The sequence below is a fragment of the Tachyglossus aculeatus genome, chromosome 17 (assembly GCF_015852505.1).
Source record: "Tachyglossus aculeatus isolate mTacAcu1 chromosome 17, mTacAcu1.pri, whole genome shotgun sequence".
NCBI lineage: Eukaryota > Metazoa > Chordata > Mammalia > Monotremata > Tachyglossidae > Tachyglossus > Tachyglossus aculeatus.
The window spans coordinates 55,544,227-55,571,257 of NC_052082.1; the positions used below are offsets into that span (position 1 = coordinate 55,544,227).

A 27,031-nucleotide genomic window follows, 5' to 3' on the forward strand; every position below is an offset into this window, starting at 1 on the left:
TGCCCGGCCACTGTAGACTTCTAAACCTTAAGCTCGTTGTGGATGGGGAATGGATCTATCAACTGTATTGTGTTGTACTGTCCTAAGTGCTTACTACAGAGCTCTGCCCACAGTCACTGCTCAGTGAATACTGCTGATTGATTCCAACCAGGGCACAAGCCATGCTGAGAACCATTCGGGCTGTGGAAAAAAACCATAATCACCTTTTTTTGGGCTCGGTTCTCTGGGCCAGAAAGTGCCTTGAGCCCACCCCTCGCAGCTGCACGAACAGATATTTGCTTTATCTTGTCTTATGCTGTCTTGTCTTCTCCCCCTCTCCCCCTTGTCCCCCTCTCCATCCCCCCATCTTACCTCCTTCCCTTCTCCATAGCACCTGTGTGTGTATATATATATATATATATATATATGTACATAGTTATTACTCTATTTATTTATTTTACTTGTACATATCTATTCTATTTATTTTATTTTGTTAGTATGTTTGGTTTTGTTCTGTCTCCCCCTTTTAGACTGTGAGCCCACTATTGGGTAGGGACTGTCTCTATATGTTGCCAACTTGTACTTCCCAAGCGCTTAGTACAGTGCTCTGCACACAGTAAGCGCTCAATAAATATGATTGATGATGATGATGATGATGATGCTGTCCAGTCATCTCCAGCCTATAGCGACTCCATGGACACCTTTCTCCCAGAACCACCCTATCAGGGCCATTAGGGGTTGTGTATCAATCAATCGGTGATATTTATTGAGCAGTTATGTGCAGCACACTGTACTAAGCCCTTGGGAGGGTACAAGTACAACAGAATTAACAAACACGTTACCTGCCCCTGACAAGCTTACAAAAACCGCTACTCTATGACTGCTGCATCCAGCCTGGGGCCAGGGCCAGATCAGTTGGCAATGCATCGGTGGTATTTTGGGAGCACTTACCACATGCACTGAGCGCTTGGGAGAGTCCAGTACAGTAGAGGTGGTAGATGCCGCCCCTGCCCTCCAGGAGCTTGCAGTCCCTTCCACAGGTTGGGGGGCCGGTTACTGAAAGCCGTCTGCTCTCTCACAGGGAAGAGGAGACGCAGCCGTCCGGCTCTTCGGCCGCTCTGATGTCCGACAAGGAGCTCCTGGCCAACACCTGTGAGTTAAGGGGTGGGAGCGGGCGGGAGTGTTGGGTGAGATGGCCCAGCTTTCCCTGCGGGGGTGAGCTCGGGCAGCGTTCATATTTAGTGAGCACATGCTGTCTGCAGAGCACTGTACTGAGCGCTTGGGAGAGCACAGTAGAACAATAAACGGACACATTCTGTGCCCACAAACAGCTTACAGTCTAGAGGACTTTAAGCTAGAAGCGTTCCCCCTGGCCCTCTTCTCTCTGGGTTCCCAAAAGAGTGGGGTGGATTTTGAGAAGCTCCAGGGTAATAATAATAACTGGGAGGTTTAAGGGCTTACTATGTGCCAAGCACTGCCCTAAACGCTGGCGTAGATGTAGGATAATCAGGTCCCACTGGGGCTCACAGCCTAAGTAGGAGGGAGTACGGGTATTAAGTCCCCGTGGTGCAGATGAGGGAACTGAGGCACAGGAAATTAAGTGCCTTACCCAGGGACACACAGCATTCAAGTATGAGCCAGATCCTCTGACTCCCAGGCTTGGGATCTTTCCAGTAGTCCACACTGCTTCTCTAAGGGGTGAGCTTCAGAGCTAGACAACCGCAGGGCTGGGGCGGAGCGGGGGAGTCGCCTGCCGAGCCTTCGAGATGCTCTTCTCGGAGCTGGTTGGGCACGGCTTGGCGTTTCAGCCAGGTCAGAGTGAGGTGGGGTTCCCAAGAGGAAAGGGAAATCTCTCATGTCCTGTGGCGTCTTCTCACGGCCCGGCTTCCTTCCTTCCAGCCCTGGACACCCCCATGAGTAGGAGACAGAATTCCTGGAGTTCCCTGACAGCTTCCAGCGGCAGCGGAAAGCGGAAGCGGAAGATCCCGCTGCTGGCTTCCCGGCGAGGGGAGCAGCTGGTCCTGGTAGGGCTTCTCTCTGCCCTCTTTCCATCTCCTCCTCCTTCCTCTGCCTGAGGGCCAGGTCCAAGGATCCCATGAGCTCCTTTCTGGGCCAACCACAAAGAAAGCTGCCATTTTTCCCCGTCGGTATCGAAGCGGGGGATAGGCTTAAACTCCAGAGGCCCAGGATGGGGTGGGGAGAAGGGACGCCCGGTAAGTCCAAAGCCTTAGTCCTCTCTTCCCTGGGGCCTCAGCTTCCTGGTCACTTTGAGTAGGGATCCCTCCCCACCGGGCCACAGCACCCCAAAGCTCCCCGACCGTGCTCTCTCGTCGGCAGCCCCCGCCTCCCCAGCTGGGCTATTCCGTCTCGGCCGAAGACCTGGACTTGGAGAAGAAGGCGGCGTTGCAGTGGTTCAACAAAGTCTTGGAGGAGAAGTCAGGTGAGGATCATGGGAGCCCTGCCTACCTAGAAGAGACAGTCTTCACCCTCCCGTCTTTCTGGAAAGGGGACCCTCCTGGCTCCCACTGGACTTTAATGAGTCAGTGGTATTTACTGGGCGCGTACTATGTGCAGAGCACCGTCCGAAACGACGGAGCTGGTAGGCGCGGTCTCCGCACTGTCTCACTGCATCCAAACTCTTGCTCTTTTGCAGTAGATTCCACCCCCAAGTCGGTCCCAGAGGTCCCTCCCGCCACCCTGCAGTCTTCTCTCTCCTTCACCCTGTCCCCCGCCGGCCCCACCGCCTCACCGGCCGTCGCCCCCAGCCCGGAGCCTGCCGCCGCCCCCAACCCACTGCTGGAGAGTCTGAAGAAGATGCAGAACACCCCGAGCCCACCCATCCTCACAGGTGGGCATCTTGCGGGGCGGGGAAAGGGCCAGAGGGGTTCGACGAGGCTCAGCGGGCCCTCGGGGGATCTTAACAGAAAGAGGGTGAGGTGTGTTCCCCAGGCAGATGCCCTCTGGAGCCGGGGGTGCCCATCTCTTAAACTTTTTTCTCGAGTAACGCGGTCCAGTGTGGAAGGCCACTCTCCACTCCCTTCCTTGCTGAGAGGGGGTGAGGGCAGGCTGCTGCCTCATCCCCTTGGGTCTTCCCAGCGGTAGGACGGGGGTGGCCATTTCCACGCCCCACCCCGGGAGCTGCCAGAGTGGGGAGGGGGGAGTCACGTGGGAGCCACCGTATCACCTCTCCCTCACAGAAGCTCCGGCCGCCCCCGCCACTGCTCCGGCAGCGCCCCTGGCACCCGCCCAGCTGAAGACCCCGGACCAGCCGCCGTCCCAGGCGCCCTCGGAGCCGGGGCCCCTCCCCTCCACCTCCTCCGACTCGAAGCCTCCCCCTACCTTTGTCCTGGCCCCCACCACCACACCCCTCGGCAACCCCCTCGGCAAGCCGTCCCCCGCCCCTCTGCCCGAAACCCCGGTCAAGCTCGCTGCCTCCCTCAAGCCTAGCATTCTTTTCGGGATGCTGAGTGCCCCAGGGGCCGTGCCTGCCCCGGCTGCCGTGCCCACCCCCGCGGCTGCTCCGGCCCCGGCCCCCGCCCCAGCCACTCCCGCCCCTGTATTCAAGCCCATTTTTGGGGCCCCTCCCAAAAGTGAGAGCGGGCCCCCGTTGGCCGCCGGCTCTTCCACCCTGGCCTCTTCCACCCCCACTTTCAAGCCCATCTTTGGGAACGTGGGGCCTCCGGCCGCTGGGCCCTTGGCGGGAGTGGTGGCGTCCCCCTTTGCCTTCAAGCAGACGCCCCCGGCGGCCCCGGCCCCCGCGGTGACCAGCGCGGCCCAGCTCTTCGCCGGCCTCCCCGGCTCCACCTCCAGCAGCGCGGCTCCCAGCACCGCGCCGAGCACCAACCCGGACCCGGCCACCAAGTCGGCCTTCAGCTTCAGCCTGACCAACTCCGCCCCCGCCCCCGCGGCCCAGCCTTTCCTGTTTGGGGGGACCCCCGCTGCCGGCTCCATGTTCCAGTTCGGCAAGCCCCCCGCCACCACCGCTCCCACCCCGGCCTTCAGCCAGGCCCCCTCAAGTGTGGCTCAGGTGGCTCCCAGCGGGCCGGGGGGCTTTGGGGGCTTTGGGGTCCCCCTGACCGCCCCCTCCACCACCGCGGCGGCACCCGCACCCACAACCGCCACCACCACCAGCCAGGTGACGTTGACGTTCGGGTCCGTCCCTTCCGCGGCCGCAGCCGCTGTGGCCACTGCATTTGGAGCTGCCTTCAGTGCCAAGCCACCGCCCCCACCGTACCCGGGCCCGGCGCCCCAGGCCGCCTTCGGGGCCGCCTCCGACGGGCAGAAGCCGACCCCCACGCCGAGTTTCAACACCACCTTCGCCTTCGGGGGTGCGATGGCCCCCCCGGCCGCTGCCCAGCCGGCCTTCGGGTCCTCCACCCAGCCGGCCTTCAGTGGGACCGGCTCGGCCCCTGCCCCCGGCGCCCAGCCGGCCTTCGGGGGCACCCCGGGGGTCTTCTCCTTCGGCACGGCCGCCTCCACCAGCGGTTTCGGGGCCGGGACCGCCGCCGCCGCCACCACCACCACCAGCAGCGGAGGGACGGCCGCTGGTTCCGTGTTCGGCGGGGCCACCGCGAGCCCGTTTCCGTTTGGGGTCCAGGTGGCCACCGGCGGAGGTGGCGGCGGTGGCTTTGGGATGAGCACTCCCGCCCCCGGAGCCGGCTCCGCCCCCGCAACGTTCAGCTTTGGCGGCGGGCCGAGCGCCACGGCCGCACGGGCACCCCCCTTCGGGGGCACCGCCAGCCAGAACCCACTGGGCGGCCCACCCGGGCCCAGCGCTCCCTTCGCCTTCAACGTGCCTGGAGCCGGCGAGAACAAACCTGTCTTTGGAGGTAAGCCCTGCCCCCGGGAGCCGGGGCAAACCTTCGTCCCCTGGCCGTAGGTGGTAGGGGGGGCATAGGACCCACCCCCCAACCTAGACGGCCGTTGAGAATCCGAACCGTGGGAGAGGAAGGGGATAGCGATAGGCAGCCTTGGCTCCATGCGGAGGCAGGAGTTGAGGGAGCAGGCCCAGGTTAGAATGGTTTAAGTTTCGCCCCCCGCCGCCCTGTTAGGCCCAGGAAGTGGGGGTGAGGGGTAGTGAGGGCAACCGCTGCAGCTACCATTTCTCTACGTGGCCTGCGGGCACCTGGTTATGAATCTGGGTGCCTCAGTAAGGAAGGAGGAATCCTGCCTGCTCCTAGCATTCTCCTCTTTCCCAGGTACCTCCGCTCCCGCCTTCGGCCAGAGCGCACCAACCCCCGGAGCTGGCGCCGCGGGCAGCACCCTGACCTTCGGGACCCCCGCCGCCCCGGCCCAAGGCTTCGTGGGAACCGGACCCACCTTCGGTAAGCAGCCGGGCGGGTGGGTCCAGGGGGGCTGGCCATCTTCCCGGGGGGCCCAGGTCGACCCGGGCGGGAGGGCTGGGGTCCCTTGGCTCCAGCAGGACGGGGCACTCGGTGGGGAGGGGGAAGCCAGCCGGTCCGCTGAGAGCCCGTCGGATCTGGACGTAGGCTCGGCGACCCCGTCCTTCTCCATCGGAGCCAGTTCCAAGACGACGGGCGCCCGGCAGCGGCTGCAGGCCCGCAGACAACACAACCGCAAGAAGTAGACCCCCGGCCTTCTCCCGTTGGTCGAGGCGGCCCCTGCCCCCGGCGGCCCGGGTAGGAGGGACACAGACCCTTTATACTTGAACTGACGGCGAAGACTGGACCGGAAAGACTTGTGTACATACGGGGCATCATCAGCCTGTCCTCCCTTCCCCCCCACGCCCCCCTCCACCCTGTGTGTGAGCCTGGTTCTGCCACAGCTGCCCCCTCATTTGAGAGGGAGGGGGGCGGCTTCCCCATCCCCAAGCTTCTGACACCTACCTCGTGGAGCTCCGGGGGGCCTGCGGCCCCCGCGGCTCCCTTCCCTGGCTGCCCGTGGGCACCGTCTCCTCCGTGTCGGTAGGAGCATCCCTGCCTGGCCTGCTCAGCCTCTCCTCCCTCCCCCTGTCCCTCCCAGCCTCGGTGGGCCGCTCCTGGAACGGGACAGGAGGGGAGGGTTTTGGACTTGAAGGGTTCGCTGGGCCCCAGGACCAGGCCTGCCTCCCCCTCCCTCCACCTCACCTATGTGTTGTCCCTCTCCCACCCCAATCACCCACGCCCACCCACCCAGCTGCCAGGCTGCCCCGCCCCCCGCCCTGTGGGAGAAGCCAGCGTGGGTGTTGGGTGACCTGCCTAATTCTAAATTTACAAACAGGAACAAGATATTTAAACATTTTTTAACAAAATAAATTTATTTTTGTATTTAAGCTAAATTGCCTTTGACTTCCTTCAGGCTTGGTTCATTGAGGTGGTACAAGTTGGGGGCTGTGGTGGTGGTGGCGGGGTGGCCCTTGACACTTGGGGCAACAGCACAGTGTGGGAGGGCATGCGCGCGCCTGCGTATGCTGCTGCTGCCAGCCCAGCCCTGTCAGGGATTTTGTTTTGGAGGTGTGGGGTGCTCTGGTCTTGGCCAGGGCAGGATAGTCTCTGCCCCTCCTAGAGCGGGCAGCGGTTCAGGAGGTGGGCCCAGCTGCACACCTGCTGGGGGCTGGATTTCAGCTCCCAGACACTTGGATCATTCCTGGATGCCTGGTGGGAAATGGTAGTGAGAATGCGCAATTTTTTCCCCCTTTGCTTCTTATGTCCTTGATTTAAAAATAAAAAACCAAACTGTGATCACCCAGCTCTTGTTCTTGTCTTTCTCTTCACCTCCCGGCACCTGACTGCAGTTAGGCAGGAGAAAGTAACGGCGGGGTGAGGGTGGGGGGGCGGCTCCCTCCGTCTCCTAGCTGCTGCTCAGGCCAGTCGGGCGCACGGATGACGATCACAGCTCCGCCCCGGCTCGGGCTCACACCCCTACTCACTGCCCCCAACTTCCTGCTGCCGCTTCTTCCTCTTTTTCCTCTTCCTCGTGCCCGGAGGGCCGGCTGTAGGGCCCCCAGCCGGGGCTTCCGGCGCTGGGCTGGAGCTAGGAGGAGGAGAGCGCGGCGGGGGGGGTTGAGGCTGGACCCCTCCCCTCCCCCTCCGCCCGTCCCCGGGGTGGGGGGTCCCGGCACCTACCTCATCCCCTCACACCGCTCCAGCACGGCCACAAAGAAGCCTCCCGTTAGCGTGAGCTCAGGGGACGCCCGGATGCAGCGGGCGGCATCGGGGAAGGTGCCCAGGCCCCGGTGAGGCCACGCTGGCAGCGCCTCGGCCAACCTGCGAGGAAGGTGGGGTCAGGGGTCGCACCAGCGACCGGCAACCCCGCCCCCGACCAGGGGTGCCGGAGCCCCGTACCGGAAGGTCCCAGCGCTCTGCTGCAGGGCGGCCCACACCACGTCTTCGTTCTCCTCCTGGCACACGGAGCAGGTGGAGTAGACGAGCCGCTGGAGAGCGGGAAAGCTCAGTGCATGGCGCAGGGCTTTGAGCTGGAAGGCGGCGAGGGCCTGTAGGCGCTCTGGGCCGGGACCATCAGCCCCCGGCTCCTCCAGCCGCCTCGATACCATCCCTGGGAGAGAGAGAGAGGACAGGGAGGGGGGGTCATCCTCCGGCCGGCCCAGGCCTCCGAGCCGCTCCCCCGCCGCCCACTCCCCCTCACCGGAGCCGCTGCAGGAGGGGTCCAGCAGGATGTACCGGACGCGGCCGTAGCGGGGATCCGTGGGCGGCACCGACAGGAAGTCCTCGTTGGCCAGCTGGCAGCACGACACGCCGGCCCGGGTCAGCAGCGTGGCCATGGACGCCAGGCGCCCCGCGTCCAGGTCGAAGGCGAAGATCTTGCTGGGGGCCGGAGGGGAAGGCCCACGAGAGTCAGGACCGCGGAGGGTGGGACCCGCGAGCCCCCGGCCCCCGCCCGGGCTGCCGCCCGCTCACCCCTGGTTGTTCAGGAGGGCGGCCAGGTGGCTGGTCTTGTTGCCCGGCGCGGCACAGGCGTCGATGACGTGGGAGCCGGGGGGCGGGGCGAGGAGCGTGGCCGGGAGGCAGCTGGCCTGCCAGACGGAGGAGCCGGAGCCCGAGGGTCCGTCGGCCCCGGCCAAGCCCACCCCCTCCTCCCCACCCGGGATCCCGCCCCCCACAGACCTTGTCTTGCAGGATGAGGTGCCCGGCCCGGTAGAGCGGGTTCTCGTGCAGATCCGTGCCGGCGGGGAACACCAGCAGCTCGGGCAGCAGCGGGTCCAGGAAGAAACGCTTGCCCTCCAGCGCCCGCAGCTCCTCCGGCCTGGGGTGGGGAACGGAGGGGTCACCCGGGGAGGGGCCCCCCCAAACCCCCCGTGCCCACCCACCTCCCGGCATTCACCTGGAAGCCCGGCCCTGGTAGGAGAAGCCCTGGCGCTTGAAGTAGTCGACGGCGTCCCCCGGCCGCGTCTTGAGCGTGTTCACCCGCACGTAGCGCGGCACCTTGGATGCTGTAAGGAGACGGGGTGTGACGCCCGCCCGCCCGCCCGCCCCGTCCCCGGGCCCGTCCTCCTCCACCCGCCCGGAGCCCAGCTGACCGGGGCCGGCTCCGTTCGCGGGCTCCAGCAGGTCCTCGTTGCGGCTCACTCGGCGGCGCACCTTGAGGCGGGCCAGCTCCGCCTGCAGCCGCGCCCGGTGCCGGGCCAGCAGGGGCTTCCAGGGGCCCCCGCCCCGCAGCCCCCGGCCCAGCAGCAGCTCGTACACCAGCACCTGGGGGGGGACGGGGGGCGGGGAGGGAGGAGGAGGAGATGAGCACGCCGGGAGGAGAGAGACCCGGAGTTATACTAGCCCCAATCCCGAGCTAGCTGGCCCACGCCGGGTCCGGCAGCACCGGCTGCTGAGGGAGCCGCACTCTGCCCCTGCCCAGCCTGGCATCTGCGCCACCCCCGCCTTGCCCCCATCATTCAAGAGCAATGACTGAGCACCTTCCGCAAGGGAAACACTGCACTAACCATTTGGGAGAGAAAGAAGCAAAAAGCCCCTTCCCCTACCCTCAAGTAGCTGACAATCTAATGGGGCCCACGTCATCCCCCGGGCCTGGAATGCCCCCAATCCCTCTGCCCCTCCGCCAAGCTAGCTCTCTTCCTCCCTTCAAGGCCCTGCTGAGAGCTCACCTCCTCCAGGAGGCCTTCCCAGACTGAGCCCCTTCCTTCCTCTCCCCCTCGTCCCCCTCTCCATCCCCCCATCTTACCTCCTTCCCTTCCCCACAGCACCTGGATATATGTATATATGGTTGTACATATTTATTACTCTACTTATTTATTTATTTATTTATTTTACTTGTACATTTCTATCCTATTTATTTTATCTTGTTGGTATGTTTGGTTCTGTTCTCTGTCTCCCCCTTTTAGACTGTGAGCCCACTGTTGGGTCGGGACTGTCTCTATGTGTTGCCAATTTGTACTTCCCAAGCGCTTAGTACAGTGCTCTGCACATAGTAAGCGCTCAATAAATACGATTGATTGATTGATTGATTGATTGAAGACACAGACTGACATTTCTCAACAGCGTCATTCATTCAATCGTATTTACTGAGCGCTTACTGTGTGCAGCGCACTGTACTAAGCACTTGAGAGAGGACGATGCAACAGAATTAGTGGCCACGTTCTCCGCCCATAACGAGCTCACAGAAAGAGCAGCCCAACCACACAAACACATAGGCGCAAGACTAAGTGCCGAGGATAAGAATCGCATCGGGGTGAGTGTACGCACGAGCTTAGGGTGTTGAAAATGAATCTGGGAAGGCTGCTTAGAGGAGGTGGGGTTTTCGGGCGCCTTTGAAGATGGGGAGAGCTACAGTCGGGCGGATTTGAGAGCGAGGGAGGGTTTGGGAAGGGCTTGAGGGGGCGGGGGGGGTGAAGAGGCAGGTACGGGGAGTGTGAGCCCGGGAGGAGCGAGTGAACACGGCAGCTACGCAAGGTGGTGAGAGCTGGCCAACAGCCTCAAGTTTTTGCTCGATGCTGTGGAGGGTTTTGAGGAGAGGAGGGATGTCGGTCAGTCGATGGCATTTATTGAACGCTCACTGTGTGCACAGCACTGTACTAAGAGCTTGGGAGAGTACAATAGAACAATAAACAGACACATTCCCTGCTCACAATGAGCTTAACAGCCCAGGGAAATGCCGGGGAGGAGGACAGCAGTGTGGTCTAGCAGAAAGAGCCCCGGCCTGGGAGTCATCATCATCATCATCATCAATCGTATTTATTGAGCGCTTACTATGTGCAGAGCACTGTACTAAGCGCTCGGGAAGTACAAATTGGCAACATATAGAGACAGTCCCTACCGAACAGTGGGCTAACAGTCTAAAAGAGTCGGAGGACCTGGGCTCTAATCCGCCACTTGTCTGCTGTGGGACCCCGGGCGAGTCCCAACTTCTTGGAGCCTCAGTTTCCTCCACTGCAAAATGGGGATTCAATACCCGCTCTCCCTCCTACTTAATAATAATAATGATGGCATTTATTAAGCGCTTACTATGGGCAAAGCACTGTTCTAGGCGCTGGGGGGATACAAGGTGATGAGGTTGTCTCACGGGGGGCTCACAGTCTTCATCCCCATTTGACAGATGAGGGAACTGAGGCCCAGAGAAGTGAAGTGACTTGCCCAAAGTCACACAGCTGACAAGTGGCGGAGGCGGGATTTGAACCCATGACCTCTGACTCCAAAGCCCGGGCTCTTTCCCACTGAGCCACGCTGCTACTTCAACTGGGAGCCTCATATGGGACAGGGACTGTGTCTGGCCTGACTGATCTGTATTTACCCGGGTGATAAGGACTCCTAGTAAGTGCTTAATAAATACTATAAAAAGAGAACCGCCCCCGCAGCCCCCCATACCCCACCGCCCCGTTGTCCTTCCCCTCATCCTGCCTCACCTTGGCTAGGTGGGGCCGCAGTTTCTTCTCAGCCTTGAGGAGCCCCGCGCTGTCGATGATGGAGTCCAGCACGGACGAGTAGCGCTGTGTCTCGCACACTAGCGCGTACAGCTGCTTCACGTTCTGCAGGGCGGATGGCAGCCCGTGACACACCACGCTCCCCAACACCCGCACACTTCCCCCACAATCTGCGCTATTTAGCGAGCGCTTACTGTGTGCACAGCACTGCGTGCTGGGGAGAGTACAATGGAGTTGGTTGACAGAGCCCAGAGCACCGCACTAAAGGCTTGGGAGAGTCAATCAATCAATCAAATCGTATTTATTGAGCGCTTACGGTGTGAGAGCACTGTACTAAGCACTTGGGAAGTACAAGTTGGCAACATATTGAGACAGTCCCTACCCCACAGTGGGCTCACAGTCTAAAAGGGGGAGACAGAGAACAAAACCAAACATACAAACAAAATAAACCACATGAGTTCATAGATATTTTAGAGAAGCAGAACAGCTAGGGGATAGAGCAGGGGCCCAGGAGTCAGTAGGTCATGGGTTCTAAACCCAGTTCTGCCACTTGTCTGCTGTGTGACCTTGGGTAAGTCACTTTACTTCTCTGGGCCTCGTTACCTCTTCTGTAAAATGTAGATTCATTCATTCAATCGTATTTATTAAGGGCTTACTGTGTGCAGAGCACTGGACTAAGCGCTTGGGAAGTACAAGTTGGCAACATATAGAGACGGTCCCTACCCAACAGTGGGCTCACAGTCTAGAAGCGGAGATTGAGACTGTCTACAAGGATTGTCACTGTCACAGTCTAGAAGGATTGAGACTGTGAGCCCCAGGTGGGACAGGGACTGTGTCCAACCCCATTTGCTTGTATCCACCCCAGCGCTTACTGCAGTGCTTGGCACTTAAGTGCCTAACAAATACCGCAATTATTATGAATATGTAGCCCTCAAGGTGCTTATCACCTAGCAGGAGTGAGAGACACTAAAATTTCAGAAAGGAAAGGGGGTCCCTGCTTAAATGGGGGGGAGGGGGGACTTCCCGGAATCTGGGCCACCAAACCTCAACCCTCCTGGGTTGCCGGGGCTCTATGGGCTTGAGGAATGGGAAGGAGAGTGGTGATTGAGGGGAGAGTCAGGTGGGGAGGAGGCTTTAGGAGGAAAGATTCGGTTTTGGACGTAGGCAGCTTGAACTGTTGGCCGGGCATCCGTGTAGAGGTGGCCGGTGGGCAAGAGGGAACGTGTAAAAGCCCAGAAGGAGAGAAGTCGGGGCTGGTGGGGGTAAATGTGGGCGTCACCTGCATTGCCCACATGTGGCAGTTAAAGCCGCGGAAGCGGCTGACCTCCCCAAGGGAGTGAGGCTAAAGAGAGAAGAAAAGGGGATATAGAACTGAGCCCCGAGGGACACGCAAAACTTCGGAGTGGGAAATGCACAGCCCAGGGAATCAAAGGACCTGGTTTCTAATCCCGGGTCTGCCACTCGCCTTGCTGCATTGCTCAAATTTTCTGGGCCTCAGTTTCTTCATCTGTGAAATGGATATGGGAATATCTGTCTCCTACTTAGACTATTTATTCTATTTTATTTTAATATGTTTTGTTTTGTTGTCTGTCTCCCCCTTCTAGACTGTGAACCCGCTGTTGGGTAGGGACTGTCTCTCTCTGTTGCCAACATGGACTTCCCAAGCGCTTAGTACAGTGCTCTGCACACAGTAAGTGCTCAATAAATACGACTGAATAAATGAATGAATGAATGTGGTACAGGGACTGTGTTCGACAGTAATAACAAAAATAATAATAATTGATATTTGTTATGCACTTACTACATGCCAGGCACCGTGCTAAGCACTTGGATAGATACAAGATAATCAGGTCCACATGCGGCTCGGTCTACATGGGAAGAGGGTTACCTTGATCTTCTTGGAACCCCTGCATTCATAAAAGTGTTAGGCACATACTAAATGCTTAACAAAGGCCACAACTCTATTACTATAGTAATAGCTTGGGAGTCAGGAGGTCATAGGTTCTAATCCCGGCTCCGCCACTTGTCAGCTGTGTGACTTTGGGCAAGTCACTTCGCTTCTCTGTGCCTCAGTTCCCTCATCAGTCAAACGGGGATGAAGACTGTGAGCCCCACGTGGGACAACCTGATCACCTTGTAACTGAGCCCCCCCCCTTCCTCTCCCCCTCCTCATCTCCCCCCCCGCTTTACCTCCTTCCCCTCCCCACAGCACCTGTATACATGTATCTATGTTTGTATGTATTTATTACTCTATTTATTTATTTAATTTGTACATATTTATTCTATTTATTTTATTTTGTTAATATGCTTTGTTTTGTTCTCTGTCTCCCCCTTCTAGACTGTGAGCCCAGTGTTGGGTAGGGACCGTCTCTATATGTTGCCGACTTGTACTTCCCAAGCGCTTAGTGCAGTGCTCTGCACACAGTAAGCGCTCACTAAATACAATTGAATGAAATGAATGAACGAAAGTAAAAGCTCACTAAATACGACTGAGTGAAATGAATGAAAGTAAGCGCTCAGTAAATACGATTCAATGAAATGAATGAACGAAAGTAAGCGCTCAATAAATACGATGGAATGAATGAAGTGGTAAGAGCCCGGGCTTGGGAGTCAATCAATCAATCAATCGTTTTTATTGAGCGCTTACTTTGTGCAGAGCACTGTACTAAGCGCTTGGGAAGTACAAGTTGGCAACATATAGAGACAGTCCCTACCCAACAGTGGGCTCACAGTCTAAAAGGGGGAGACAGAGAACAAAACCAAACATACTAACAAAATAAATAGAATAGATATGTACAAGTAAAATCGTCATCATCATCAACATCATCAATCGTATTTATTGAGCGCTTACTGTGTGCAGAGCACTGTACTGAGTGCTTGGGAAGTCCAAGTTGGCAACATATAGAGACAGTCCCTACCCAACAGTGGGCTCACAGTCTAAAAGGGGGAGACAGAGAACAAAACCAAACATACTAACAAAATAAAATAAATAGGATAGATATGTACAAGTAAAATCATCATCATCAATCGTATTTATTGAGCGCTTACTGTGTGCAGAGCACTGGACTAAGCGCTTGGGAAGTACAAATTGGCAACATATAGAGACAGTCCCTACCCAAGAGCGGGCTCACAGTCTAAAAGGGGGAGACAGAGAACAAAACCAAACATACTCACAAAATAAAATAAATAGAATAGATATGTACAAGTAAAATCATCATCATCAATCGTATTTAGTAAGCGCTTACTGTGTGCAGAGCACTGGACTAAGCGCTTGGGAAGTACAAATTGGCAACATATAGAGACAGTCCCTGCCCAACAGTGGGCTCACAGTCTAAAAGGGGGAGACAGAGAACAAAACCAAACATGCTAACAAAATAAAATAAATAGAGTAATAAATATGTTCAAACATCTATACATATATCCAGGTGCTGTGAGGAAGGGAAGGAGGTAAGATGGGGGGGATGGAGAGGGGGATGGGGGGGAGAGGAAGGAAGGGGCTCAGTCTGGGAAGGCCTCCTGGAGGAGGGGAGCTCTCAGCAGGGCCTTGAAGGGAGGAAGAGAGCTAGTTTGGCATTCCAGGCCAGGGGGAGGACGTGGGCCGGGGGTGTCAGAGGTCGTGGGTTCTAATCCCGCCTCCGCCATTTGCCCGCTGTGTGACTCTGGGCAAGTCACTTCACTTCTCCGGGCCTCAGTTCCCTCATCTGTCAAATGGGGATGAAGACCGGGAGCCCCACGTGGGGCAACCTGATCACTGTGTAGCCCCCTCCCCCCCCAGCGCTTAGCACAGTGCTTGGCACCTAGTGAGCGCTTCACAAACGCCATCATCGTTGCTATCGCTATTACCTGGAAGCGGCTGCTGTAGACGAGGGTCTTGAGCGAAGCCTGCCGGGCGTCCAGTCCGCTCAGCACGGCGGCCGCCGCCCCATACAGCGCCATGGCCGCCTCCTCCTGGCCCGCCCTCCGGGTCGCCGCCACCGCCGGCGCGCATGCGCCCGCCCGTGCGCCTGCGCCTGACGGCTCCGCCGCGAAACGCGCTGCCTGCTTCACGGCGGCGCCCAGCGACCCACCTCCTTCCGGCCCCAAGCTCTGTCGCAAAACGCACCGCCCCCCTCGCTGCCTGCTTTACGGCCGCGCCCAGCGACCCTCCTCCTTCCGCTCCGCAGCAACAGGCGCCCCGCCCTGACCTCATCATCAATCAATCAATGAATAATAATAATAATAATGATGGCATTTGTTAAGCGCTTACTAGTACAGTGCTCTGCACATAGTAAGCGCTCAATAAATACGATTGATGATGTGCAAAGCACTGTTCTAAGCGCTGGATCAATCAATCAATCGTATTTATTGAGCGCTTACTGCGTGCAGGGCACTGGACTAAGCGCTTGGGAAGTCCAAGTTGGCAACATTTAGAGACGGTCCCTACCCAACAGTGGGCTCACAGTCTAGAAGGGGGAGACAGAGAACAAAACCAAACATACTAACAAAATAAAATAAATAGAATAGATAGGTACAAGTAAAATAAATAGAGTAATAAATATGTACAAACATATATACATATATACAGGTGCTGTGGGGAAGGGAAGGAGGTAAGATCAATCAATCAATCAATCAATCGTATTTATTGAGCGCTTACTGCGTGCAGGGGACTGGACTAAGCGCTTGGGAAGTCCAAGTTGGCAACATATAGAGACAGTCCCTCCCCAACAGGGGGCTCACAGTCTAAAAGGGGGAGACAGAGAACAAAACCAAACATACTAACAAAATAAAATAAATAGAATAGATATGTACAAGTAAAATAAATAGTGATAAATATGTAAAAACATATATACATGTGCTGTGGGGAAGGGAAGGAGGTAAGATGAGGGGGATGGAGAGGGGGACGTGGGAGGGGAGAGGAAGGAAGGGGCTCAGTCTGGGAAGGCCTCCTGGAGGAGGTGAGCTCTCAGTAGGGCCTTGAAGGGAAGGCCCTTGAAGGGATATTTAATCAATCAATCAGTTCATATTTATTGAGCGCTTACTGTGTGCAGAGCACTGGACTAAGCGCTTGGGAAGTCCAAGTTGGCAACATATAAAGACAGTCCCTACCCAACAGTGGGCTCACAGTCTAAAAGGGGGAGACAGAGAACAAAACCAAACATACTAACAAAATAAAATAAATAGAATAGATATGTACAAGTAAAATAGAGTAATAAATATGTACAAACATATATCCATATATACAGGTGCTGTGGGGAAGGGAAGGAGGTAAGATGCACTGATCTAGTGCTTAGAGCACTGATCTAAGCGCTTGGGAAAGTACCATACAGCAATAAAGAGTGACAGTCCCTGCCAGAAACAAGCTCATAGTCTAGAAGTCTTGAGTTCTAATTCCGGCTCCGCCACTTTGGAGGAAGTGTGACTTTGGGCTAGTCACTTCCCTTCTCTGTGCCTCAGTTACCTCATCTGTTAAACGGGGATTAAGACTGTGAGCCCATGAGGGACAACCTGATAACCGTGTATCTCTCCCAGCGCTTGGAACAGTACTTGGCACACACAAATCGCTTAACGAATACCATTATCATTATTATATATTATTAGAGGAGGGGAGATGGACATCAACAGAAATAAACAGACATTATTATTATTGTATCTCTTTTTAAAAGCCAATGGATGCAAATCAACACTGAAGACTTCAACAATCAGTCAACCAACCCCATCCTCCCAGAATCAAGTCAGCCAAGAAGAAATCTGTAGGTCAGCCATAACAGTTCTACCTCAGGAGGAAGGTTTGGGTCCGGATTTACCCATGACCACTGTGAGCCCACTGTTGGGTAGGGACTGTCTCTATATGTTGCCAACTTGTACTTCCCAAGCGCTTAGTACAGTGCTCTGCACACAGTAAGCGCTCAATAAATACGATTGATGATGATGACATTTATTAAGCGCTTACTATGTGTCAAGCACTGCTCTAAGTGAAGGCTTAGAACAGCTAATCAGGTTGAACACAGTCCCTGTCCCTCCTGGGCGGGGTCGGAGGGCGTTCCAGGCTCCTGATTGGTTGGACGGCCGGCCACCGAGGTGGGGGCTCCGAGGAGGACGGGACCTGATTGGCTGCCCCCGCGGGGCCTCGTGCGATGATAGGGTGACAGACGGGGAGTGGCCGTTGGGCGGGGTCGGGGGGCGTTCGAGGCCCCTGATTGGTTGGACGGACGGACGCCGAGGTGGGGGCTCTGAGGAGGCCGGTATCTGATTGGCTGCCCCCGCGGGGCCTCGTGCGACGAGAGGGTGACAGGCGGGCGTTCGAGGCCCCTGATTGGTTGGTTGGACGGACGGACGCCGAGGTGGGGGCTCTGAGGAGGCCGGTATCTGATTGGCTGCCCCCGCGGGGCCTCGTGCGATGAGAGGGTGACAGGCGGGGAGCGGCCGTTGGGCGGGGTCGGAGGGCGTTCGAGGCCCCTGATTGGACGGACGGACGCCTAGGTGGGGGCTCTGAGGAGGACGGGATCTGATTGGCTGCCCCCTCGGGGCCTCGTGCGATGAGAGGGTGACAGGCAGTGAGCGGCCGTTGGGCGGGGTCGGATGGCGTTCGAGGCCTCTGATTGGTTGGATGGATGGGCGCCGAGGTAGGGGCTTTGAGGAGGACGGGATCTGATTGGCTGCCCCCGCGGGGCCTCGTGCGATGAGAGGGTGACAGGCGGGGAGCGACCGTTGGGCGGGAACGGAGGGTGTTCGAGGCTCCTGATTGGTTGGGCGGCACGTGCGGCCGCGCTTGGCGCCTTGGGGCCGGCTCGCGCGCTGATTGGCTGCCCCCGCGAGGGCTCGAGCGCTGAGCGGGCTAAGGGGCGCTGAGGGGGCCGTTGGGCGGGTTTGGAGGCGCCATGGCCTGCCCTTTGAACGGGCCGTTGCCTGCGGGGTTAGGGCGGCTGACACAGGTGAGGGCCCCGGGATGGCGGGGTTATCGCCTGCCTGGACCTTCGTCCACTTCCGGGCCGAGGCAGAGCCCTGGGTGTCGGGGCACCCGCTCTGCCCTTGGCAGGGGTGGAAATTGAGGGCGAGGCTGAGGCCTCGTGCCCCCCATCGGGCCTGGCAGGTGACCTGCTGACGGAAGGAGTCGTTGCCTCAGTGTCCCCTCAGTGCCCCCTCAGCACTGCCTCAGTGTCCCCTCAGCACTGCCTCAGTGTCCCCTCAGCCTGCGGGCTGCGGGACTGTAAACTGGCTGTGGGCAGGGAATGAGTCAGACAACTCTGTAATTATTGTGGTATTTGTTAAAGCGCTTACTATGTGCAAAGCACTGTTCTAAGCGCTGGGGGGATACAAGGTGATCAGGTTGTCCCACGTGGGGCTCACAGTCTTAGTCCCCATCTACAGATGAGGTAACTGAGGCACAGAGAAGAAGAATAATAATAGTTGGCATTTGTTAAGCGCTTACTATGCGCAAAGCACTGTTCTAAGCGCTGGGGAGGATACAGGCTGATCAGGTTGTCCCACGTGGGGCTCACAGTCTTAATCCCCATTTTACAGAGGAGGTAACTGAGGCCCAGAGAAGTGAAGTGGCTTGCCCAAGATCACACAGCAGACATGTGGTGGAGTCGGGATTCAAACCCATGACCTCTGACTCCAAAGCCCGGGCTCTTTCCGCTGAGCCACGTTGCCCAGAGTCACACAGCTGATACCTGGTGGAGCCTGGATTAGAACCCATGACCTCTGACTCCCCAGTCTGGGCTCTTTCCACCAAGCTACGCTGCTCAGTTTCCCCTTAGCCTGCAGGCTTCGGGGACTGTAAACTGGCTGTGGGCAGGGAATGAGTCTAACAACTCTGTAATTAATTATTGCGGTATTTGTTAAGCGCTTACTAATAATAATAATGGCATTTGTTAAGCACTTACTATGTGCAAAGCACTGTTCTAAGCGCTGGGGGGGATACAAGGTAATCAGGTTGTCCCATGTGGGGCTCACAGTCTTAATCCCCATCTACAGATGAGGTAACTGAGCCACAGAGAAGTGAAGTGACTTGTCCAGAGTCACACAGCTGATACCTGGTGGGGTCAGGATTAGAACCCATGACCTCTGACTCCCCAGTCCGGGCTCTTTCCACTGCACTTCGCTGCTCAGTGCCCCCTCAGCCTGCGGGCTTCGGGGACTGTAAACTGGCTGTGGGCAGGGAATGAGTCTAACAACTCTGTAGTTAATTATTGTGGTGTTTGTTAAGTGCTTACTAATAATAATAATGGCATTTGTTAAGTGCTTACTATGTGCAAAGCACTGTTCTAAGCGCTGGGGAGGTTACAAGGTGATCAGGTTGTCCCACAGGGGGCTCACAGTCTTCAGCCCCTTCCTTCCTCTCCCCCTCGTCCCCCCTCAATCCCCCCCATCTTACCTCCTTCCCTTCCCCACAGCACCTGTATATATGTAGATATGTACATATTTATTACTCTATTTTACTTGTACATATCTATTCTATTTATTTTATTTTGTTAGTATGTTTGGTTTTGTTGTCTGTCTCCCCCCTTTTAGACTGTGAGCCAGCTGTTGGGAGGGACTGTCTCTAGATGTTGCCAACTTGTACTTCCCAAGCGCTTAGTACAGTGCTCTGCACACAGTAAGCGCTTAATAAATGCGATTGATTGATTGATTGATTCTAAGCCCTCGGGGGGGATACAAGGTGATCAGGTTGTCCCAAGTGGGGCTCACAGTCTTAATCCCCATTTACAGATGAGGTAACTGAGGCACAGAGAAGTGAAATGACTTGCCCAACGTCACGCAGCTGATACCTGGCGGAGCTGGGATTAGAACCCATGACCTCTGACTCCCCAGCCCTGGCTCTTTCCACTAAGCCACGCTCTTCAGTGCTCCTTCAGTGCCCCCTCAGCCTGCGGGCTGCAAGATTGTAAACTGGCTATGGGCAGGGAATGAGTCTGTGAACTCTGTTGTAATTAATTATTGTGGTATTTGTTAAGGGCTAAAACCCAAGGCTCTTGACCCCCAATCCAACGCTCTTCCTTCGTAGATCATCAAGAGTCAGAAGGTCATGAGTTCTAAACCCGGCTCCACCACTTGTCTGCTGTGTGACCTTGGGCAAGTCACTTCTCTGGCCTCAGTTCCCTCAATCCGTAAAATGGGGATTGAGACTGTAAGCCCCACATGGGACAGGGACTGTGTCCAATCCGATTTGCTTTTACCTATCCCAACGCTTAATAATAATAATAATAATAATGATAGCATTTATTAAGCGCTTACTCTGTGCAAAGCACTGTTCTAAGTGCTGGGGAGGTTACAAGGCAATCAGGTTGTCCCACAGCAGGCTCACGGTCTTCATCCCCATACAGTGTCTGGGCATATAGTAAGCGCTTAACAAATACCACAGTTATTATTATTATTGTTATCAAATCCTCCCATATTGATTGTGTTCAACCAGTGTGCAGGACTGAACTCTTCAAGTTCCAGTAATGTTCAAGGAAGGGAGAAGTGCTGCTTCGGTCCCGCTACAGATGGGGAGCAGCGGCCCGGCCAGGAGTCAGCCCCGTGCGTCCTGAACCAGATTTCGGTCTCTAACCAGCCTTACCAGAGGCTGGGACGGTGGATGGAGGACGTGACCGGAGATCAGGGGGTGTTGAAGGAGATTATCCGTGAGGGGGCTGGAGACCTGGTGCCCCCAGACGCTTCCGTTTCAGGTACGGCCCACCGCTCTCAGAGGTTGATTTGGAGGGCGGAGCGAGAAGGGGATTTATTTACTTGAACCTAGTGTCATCCTCTCCAGTTGTTGTCACCCTTAGAGAGGAGCCCGGGTTGTCATTACATGGTTCAGATGGGGCAAGGGCGGGAGTGTGAGAGAAAGTTCTTCCCATCACATCAGTCAGTTGTGCTAGAATCCAATCCGCAGTTGGCGCAGGAAGTTTCATTGGAGGACGAAATGGGGGTGGTCCCCACGTCGTACCCAACGTTGTGTATTACAGTTTTACAGTGTCAAATTCCTACTATCAATCAATCAATCAATCAATCGTATTTATTGAGCGCTTACTATGTGCAGAGCACTGTACTAAGCGCTTGGGAAGTTCAAATTGGCAACACATAGAGACAGTCCCTACCCAACAGTGGGCTCACAGTCTAAAAGGGGGAGACAGAGAACAGAACCAAACATACCAACAAAATAAAATAAATAGGATAGAAATGTACAAGTAAAATAAATAAATAAATAAATAGAGTAATAAATATGTACAACCATATATACATATATACAGGTGCTGTGGGGAAGGGAAGGAGGTAAGATGGGGGGATGGAGCCCTCCACACAACCCAGCCCTCACACTTTGCCCCTCAAATGGCAACATATTCATTGTACCTCGATCTCATCTATCTCGCCACTGACCCCTAATCCGCGTCCTCCCTCTGGCTTGGTACTCCTCCCCCTCCATGTCCGTCAGACCACCATTTCGTCACCTTCAAAGCCTTAGTAAAATCACATCTCTTCCAAGAGGCCTTCCCCAACTAGCCCCTTATTTCCCCAGCTCTCTCTCGCTTCTGTGCATCATCTGTGCATTTGGATCTGCACAGAAGAGAAGCAGCGTGGCTCAGGGGAAAGAGCACGGGCTTTGGATTCAGAGGTCATGGGTTCAAATGCCGACTCTGCCAATTATCAGCTGTGTGACTTTGGACGAGTCACTTAACTTCTCTGTACCTAAGTTCCCTCATCTGTAAAATGGGGATGAAGACTGTGAGCCCCCCGTGGGACAACCTGATCACCTTGTAACCTCCCCGGCACTTAGAACGGTGCTTTGCACATAGTAAGCACTTAACAAATGCCATTATTATTATTATTATTATTATTATTATTATTACCTGTCCCCTGGAAGTATCTGACATTCACCTCACCCTCAACTCCACAGCACTAATGTGTATATATATATATATATATATATATCAAATCAAATACGGAGATATATAGATACAGATATATCTATAGATCTTTATCTATATCTATATATCTCCGTATTTGATTTTCATGTCTCACTCTTCCACTAGACTGTAAGTTCCGTGTGGGCAGGGAACGTATCTCCCGACTCTGTTGTATTGTTCTCTCCCAAGCGCTTAGTACAGTACTCTGCACACAGTAAGCACTCACTAAATACCAGTGATTGGCAGGGGTGCAAAGCTCCCTGCTCATGTCAGGCATAACAGCCTTTTGGGAATCCATAAAGAAAAATGCCAGTTACGGTGGTGTTTTTTAATTTATTTATTTTTTGCCCCCTAGCCCCATCCCATTCATCTCTAGCAAATCAAAGGTCGCTACAATGTTATTTTCCCACAGCACAAGGTTTTTCGAGAACACAGCTCCCACCTGAGAGCTGAAGTGATTGTATTTTATGTAAGTGAGGGGCTTTCTGTGGGGGTCTCCGTGGTCAGGGACAAATCAGTCGTATTTATTGAGCACTTACTATGTGCAGAGCCCTGTACTAAATGCTTGGGAGAGTATGATATAACAATAATCACTAGTCGAGCTAGGGACCAGAGGGCTTTTTAGGATCTAAAGCAAACTGTTGCCGCTCGGGGGAATACCTCACCAGGGTGACCCTACCGGCACCCCAATCCTCCCACCTTTGACCTGTCTCCTCCAAGGACAGGCAGGCTGCTGGGCGGTCAGGTTGCCCCGGTCCAGATTACCCCTGGCCCATGTGTGGTCTCCCCATGGCGACTGTGGTCCTCTTTTCCTAGTAAAGTACGCTGGCTACCTGGAGCACATGGATCAGCCCTTTGACACCAACTGGTATAGGAAGCTCCCTCGGCTGATGAAGCTCGGAGAAGGTGAGTCCCGGGGCGGGGCAACATGCCGGGTTCCCATTCTGCCGGCCCCTCCGTTTGTTGACCCCGTCCAGTGGGGCCCCAACCCCTTCCCCTGTCCCGAGCAGCACGGGGTTGAGACCAGCTCTGGTCTCCTGTCCCACAGAGATCACGCTGGGAGGCATGGAGGTGGGCCTCCTGACCATGCGGAAGGGAGAGCTGGCCCGCTTCCTCTTCAAACCGGCCTACGCCTACGGCCGCATGGGCTGCCCGCCCCTCATCCCCGCCAACACCACCGTCCTGTTCGAGATGGAGCTGCTCGACTTCCTGGACTCGGCGGAGGCAGACAGGTTCTTCGCCCTGCCCGTCGTAAGTCGGGGTCGAGAGCGGGCGGCGGGGCCGGGACACTCCGGGCCGGGCTCCTCTTTCTCCCGTAGATCCGGGCTGTGGCCAGACGTTCCGCCTTGGGAGGGCTCTGCAGGTCGGGTGTTACACTTGCTGAGTGGCCCAGCAATGCTGGCCAGGCTCCGCTGCTCTCTCTCCCTCTAGACTATAAGCTCGTCGTGGGCAGGGAATGTGTCTGTTGCTTGTTCTGTTGAACTCTCCCAAACGCTGAGTACAGTGCTCTGCACACAGTAAACGCTCCATAAATATGGTTGAATGAATGAATGGAGTGGCTGAAATCAGGGACACCGCCCTCTCAGGGCAACCCGCTTCCAGTCAGAATGGGCTGCCGTAGCAGCTGGGAATTAACTGTAGACCCATCTCCCTCATGGCTTACGCCCCCGCCCCTGCTCCATCCCCCTCCGCAACCTCCTTCCTCCCTCCAACAGTTGCTTTTGACTTCCCAGTTGGGTCTCCCTGTGACCCGCCCCCCTGGTTTATGATTCCAGGAGCAGCAGGACCAGTTCCCACTTCAGCAGGTGCTGAAGGTGGCAGCCACCGAACGGGAGTTTGGCAACTACCTCTTCCGCCAGCATCGCTTCCATGATGCCAAAGAAAGATACAAGCGGGTAACAAGGCCAGCGAAGCCGGCTCCAGTCACCACACTAGAACCGGGGGCGGGGGTGGCCGAGTCCGGACTTCCAGAGCTCCTGACCTGTTGTCTCCTGTCTGCCCTCCCTCTCCCCGCCCCGGGCAGGCCTCCGTGATCTTGGGCCGCCAGTCGGCCAGCCCCGAGGAGCGGGACCAGGTGGAGGCTGCCAAACTGCTGGTCCTCCTCAACTTGGCTTTCACTTATCTGAAACTGGAGCGGCCCGCCCGGGCCCTGATGGTCGGAGAGCAAGCCCTGGCCATCGACCCGAAGAACCCCAAGGCCCTGTTCCGGTGCGGGCAGGTAAGCCAGCGCTGGGTCTTGTCGCCCAGGGCCGGGGTGGGGACCACCCGGCTGCTCCTCCGTCCGCCCCCTTTAACTTCTCCCCTCTCGCCTGGCAGGCCTGCCGCCTCATGACCGACTATGAGCAAGCCCGCAACTTCCTGGTCCGAGCCCAGAAAGAGCAGCCCTTAAACCACGACATCAACAACGAACTGAAGCAACTGGCCAGGTGAGGATGCCGGAGGTGGATGGGGGAAGCTTAGCCAGTGACCAGGCTAGGATTCCTTGACATGCCGCCGCCTACAAAAGCATTCCAGAGCTCTGGGAGGGGGAAGTGGGGGGGAAAGCGACCTGAAGGCGCAGCATGGGGCTAGAAGTGCCCATTTTGGGGAAACAGTGTGGCTCAGTGGAAAGAGCACGGGCTTTGGAGTCAGAGGTCATCATCATCATCATCAATCGTATTTATTGAGCGCTTACTATGTGCAGAGCACTGTACTAAGCGCTTGGGAAATACAAATTGGCAACACATAGAGACAGTCCCTACCCAACAGTGGGCTCACAGTATAAAAGGGATATGTACAAGTAAAATAAATAAATAAATGAATAAATAAATAGAGTAACAAATATGTACAAACATATATACATATATACAGGTATACATATATACAGGTAGACATGGATGTGGGGAGGGAGGGCATTCCAGGCCAGGGGGAGGATGTTGGCCGGGGGTCGATGGCTGGACAGGCAAGAATGAGGCACAGTGAGGAGGTTAGCGGCAGAGTAGCGGAGGGTGCGGGCTGGGCTGTAGAAGGAAAGAAGGGAGGTGAGGTAGGAGGGGGCGAGGTGATGGAGAGCCTTGAAGCCGAGAGTGAGGGGTTTTTGCCTGATTAGTAAAACCTCACATATATTCTGGTCCTCTTCCTCTCCAGGGTGAAACCTGGCATCTCTCCACTCTGTGTGAAATGAGGACAGTTGCATTCTACCTTAATCAGATCAAATTAGGGCAGGTGATAACCCCTGCAGGCAACATAATTATGAAAAATTATAAAATTATATTATATTATATATTATATTATATTATATATTATTATATATATTATATTATATATATTATATTATATTATATATTATTATATATATTATATTATATATATTATAATTATAAAATTATAAAAAAAAAAGGTCAGGGGTTCAAATCCCGGCTCTGCCAGTTGTCAGCTGTGTGACTTTGGGCAAGTCACTTCTTCTCTGTGCCTCAGTTACCTCATCTGGAAAATGGGGATTAAGACTGTGAGCTCCCCCGTGGGACAACCTGATCACCTTGTAACCTCCCCAGCGCTTAGAACGGTGCTTTGCACGTGGTAAGCGCTTAATAAATGCCATCATTATTATTATTATTATTTTGTAAAGCCCAGCTCAGGAGTGGTCTGTGCAGCCAAGGCAGGAGTCATATTGCATTCTGTTCTCTGTGCTTAGCACATAGTAGTGCCATTATTATTGTCATTGATCTGTGGGCAGAGGCAGCAGTAGCAGCAGCCTCCCCTTCTTCATTGGTTCAGAGTCCCACTGCTAGAGTGCTCTGCATTCATTCATTCATTCATTCAATCAATTGTATTTATTGAGCGCTAACAGCGCTCAATAAATGTGATTGAATGAATGAATAGGGATTGGGAATCATCTCTGCCTGCCCCCATTGAGCTTGCAGTCCAGTGTTTCATTAGACTCTAAGCTCCTTGAGGGGCAGGGCTAGGGTCTTCTACTTCTCTCCCAAGTGCTCAGAACAGGGCTCTGTGCTCCAGGAATATTCTCGATTGGTTGATTTGCGGTGAAGGGGTGGGGTTGGGGGGCGTTTAGCCTTAGAAGGCAACCAGGGTCAGGCGGGTCACCCCAAGAGGGACAGACGGTTTTATTAACACTGGGAAGTGCAGTTTGATAACAGACAGAATTGGGCCAATTGGAAAGAAGAGGGTTCAGTCAGTCATTGTCGTATTTATTGAGCGCTTACTGTGTGTACTGTGCACTGTACTAAGCGCTTGGGCAGTACAAGTTGGCAACATTTAGAGATGGTCCCTACCCAACAACGGGCTCACAGTCTAGAGTGTGGAGACAGACAACAAAACAGAACATGTGGACAGGTGTCAGGTCATCAGAATAAGTAGAAGTAAAGCTAGATGCACATCATTAACCAAATAAATAGAATAGTAAATATGGACAAGTAAAATAAATAGAGTAATAAATCTGTACAAACATATATACAGGTGCTTTGGGGAGGGGAAGGAGGTAGGGTGGGGGGGATGGGGAGGGGGGGAGGAAAGAGGGGGCTCAGTCAGAGGGTTGAGCGGCCGCCTGGGCCGGGCCTGTCTTGCTGATGGTCGGCTAATTGGTCTGGGTGCCTCCTCCCATCTTAGACCGCTCAGACCTGGAAGGGCACAGTGGGCAGCTGCCAGACCCGGCGTCGGTCTAGGCTAGGCCGGAAGGGTCCTGGGCCGCACCAGTCTGCCATGGATTCCTCACCTTAGGGCTCTAGCATCTCCTCTCCTGGCCTGCTGCCCCACCTTCAGACCTCTGATACTTCCAGGGGGCCATCATCTTCCACCCCTACATCCACAGGCAGGCCTGATCGCCCCAGCCCGGGGGAAACAGTTTTAGGTGGGCCACTCTCCCCCTGATGGAAAGGCGGATGGGGGAGGCCGGGCTTGACCAGCCACGCAGTCCCACCATGTCGGTGTCTTATGTTTCGCTTTCTAGCTCTTACCGGGACTACATGGATAAAAAGAAGGAAATGTGCGCCCGGATATTTGCGCCCCTAAACTCCTCCCCAGAAGGACGGGACTAGAGGTGAGCAGGGAGCTGGAGGCGGGTGGGGAAAGCTGCCTCTGTCTGGGATTGGGGTGCCGAGGGGACAGAGTTAAGGAGACGGGGAGTGCGATTGGTTTCCAGAATATTTCCATTGGCAAAACCAGCTCCAGTGCTGGGGGTTGAGCAGTTGAGGGGTGCTGTGCTCAGAGACTTTTTTCATCCATAAAGGGAGGAGCGGTGCCAAGGGGAAGGGAGGGTGCTTGGACTGGTGACCGAGTGAGGGAAGAAGTGCCATTCTTGTGGATTGGTCAGAGGTGTTGGCGTGAGACCGCAAGAAAGGAGCCATCAGGAGAGTGGCCA

General features: G+C 55.5%; 3 protein-coding genes across 5 annotated transcripts in view; 2 read left to right on the plus strand and 1 right to left on the minus strand.

Moving 5' to 3' along the window:
- LOC119939266 (nuclear envelope pore membrane protein POM 121-like) overlaps positions 1-6,250 on the plus strand; it is a 20,800-nt gene extending 14,550 nt beyond the window's left edge. The window contains exons 7-13 of one of the 2 annotated variants that reach the window (XM_038759170.1): positions 1,061-1,131; positions 1,879-2,003; positions 2,317-2,419; positions 2,633-2,827; positions 3,177-4,808; positions 5,178-5,303; positions 5,469-6,250. In XM_038759170.1, the coding sequence (XP_038615098.1) occupies positions 1,061-1,131; positions 1,879-2,003; positions 2,317-2,419; positions 2,633-2,827; positions 3,177-4,808; positions 5,178-5,303; positions 5,469-5,566 (2,350 nt within the window). In that variant the 3' untranslated portion in view covers positions 5,567-6,250. The remainder of the gene's footprint in view (positions 1-1,060; positions 1,132-1,878; positions 2,004-2,316; positions 2,420-2,632; positions 2,828-3,176; positions 4,809-5,177; positions 5,304-5,468) is intronic. The other variant, XM_038759171.1, reaches the window with a different exon arrangement.
- NSUN5 (NOP2/Sun RNA methyltransferase 5) lies at positions 6,215-14,761 on the minus strand. 2 transcript variants are annotated; one of them, XM_038759172.1, is made up of 10 exons: positions 14,648-14,761; positions 10,787-10,909; positions 8,456-8,627; positions 8,260-8,368; positions 8,043-8,181; positions 7,836-7,951; positions 7,564-7,742; positions 7,263-7,473; positions 7,044-7,184; positions 6,215-6,951 (listed from the first exon to the last, which is right to left on the minus strand). In XM_038759172.1, exons 1-10 carry the CDS (start codon positions 14,738-14,740, stop codon positions 6,840-6,842), a joined length of 1,395 nt encoding a protein of 464 aa, XP_038615100.1. In that variant the 5' UTR covers positions 14,741-14,761; the 3' UTR covers positions 6,215-6,839. The 2 variants fall into 2 exon arrangements, with proteins under 2 accessions (XP_038615100.1, XP_038615101.1); XM_038759173.1 differs by lacking the exon at positions 10,787-10,909.
- The window catches only part of FKBP6 (FKBP prolyl isomerase family member 6 (inactive)), a 19,404-nt gene continuing 7,111 nt past the window's right edge, over positions 14,739-27,031 (plus strand). The window contains exons 1-9 of the mRNA XM_038758851.1: positions 14,739-14,973; positions 17,624-17,715; positions 20,199-20,454; positions 22,492-22,581; positions 22,724-22,926; positions 23,451-23,570; positions 23,699-23,893; positions 23,992-24,101; positions 26,621-26,710. Coding sequence (XP_038614779.1) covers positions 14,739-14,973; positions 17,624-17,715; positions 20,199-20,454; positions 22,492-22,581; positions 22,724-22,926; positions 23,451-23,570; positions 23,699-23,893; positions 23,992-24,101; positions 26,621-26,708 — 1,389 coding nt within the window. The 3' untranslated portion in view covers positions 26,709-26,710. The remainder of the gene's footprint in view (positions 14,974-17,623; positions 17,716-20,198; positions 20,455-22,491; positions 22,582-22,723; positions 22,927-23,450; positions 23,571-23,698; positions 23,894-23,991; positions 24,102-26,620; positions 26,711-27,031) is intronic.

Coding starts and splice junctions, on each gene's coding strand:
- NSUN5 (XM_038759172.1), bottom strand. CDS start 14,740: ATGGCGCTGTATGGGGCGGCGGCCGCCGTGCTGAGCGGACTGGACGCC. Junction 8,182..8,259: donor TACCAGGGCCGGGCTTCCAG/GTGAATGCCGGG, acceptor TCCCCACCCCAG/GCCGGAGGAGCTGCGGGCGC. Junction 7,185..7,262: donor CAGAGCGCTGGGACCTTCCG/GTACGGGGCTCC, acceptor CCTTCCTCGCAG/GTTGGCCGAGGCGCTGCCAG.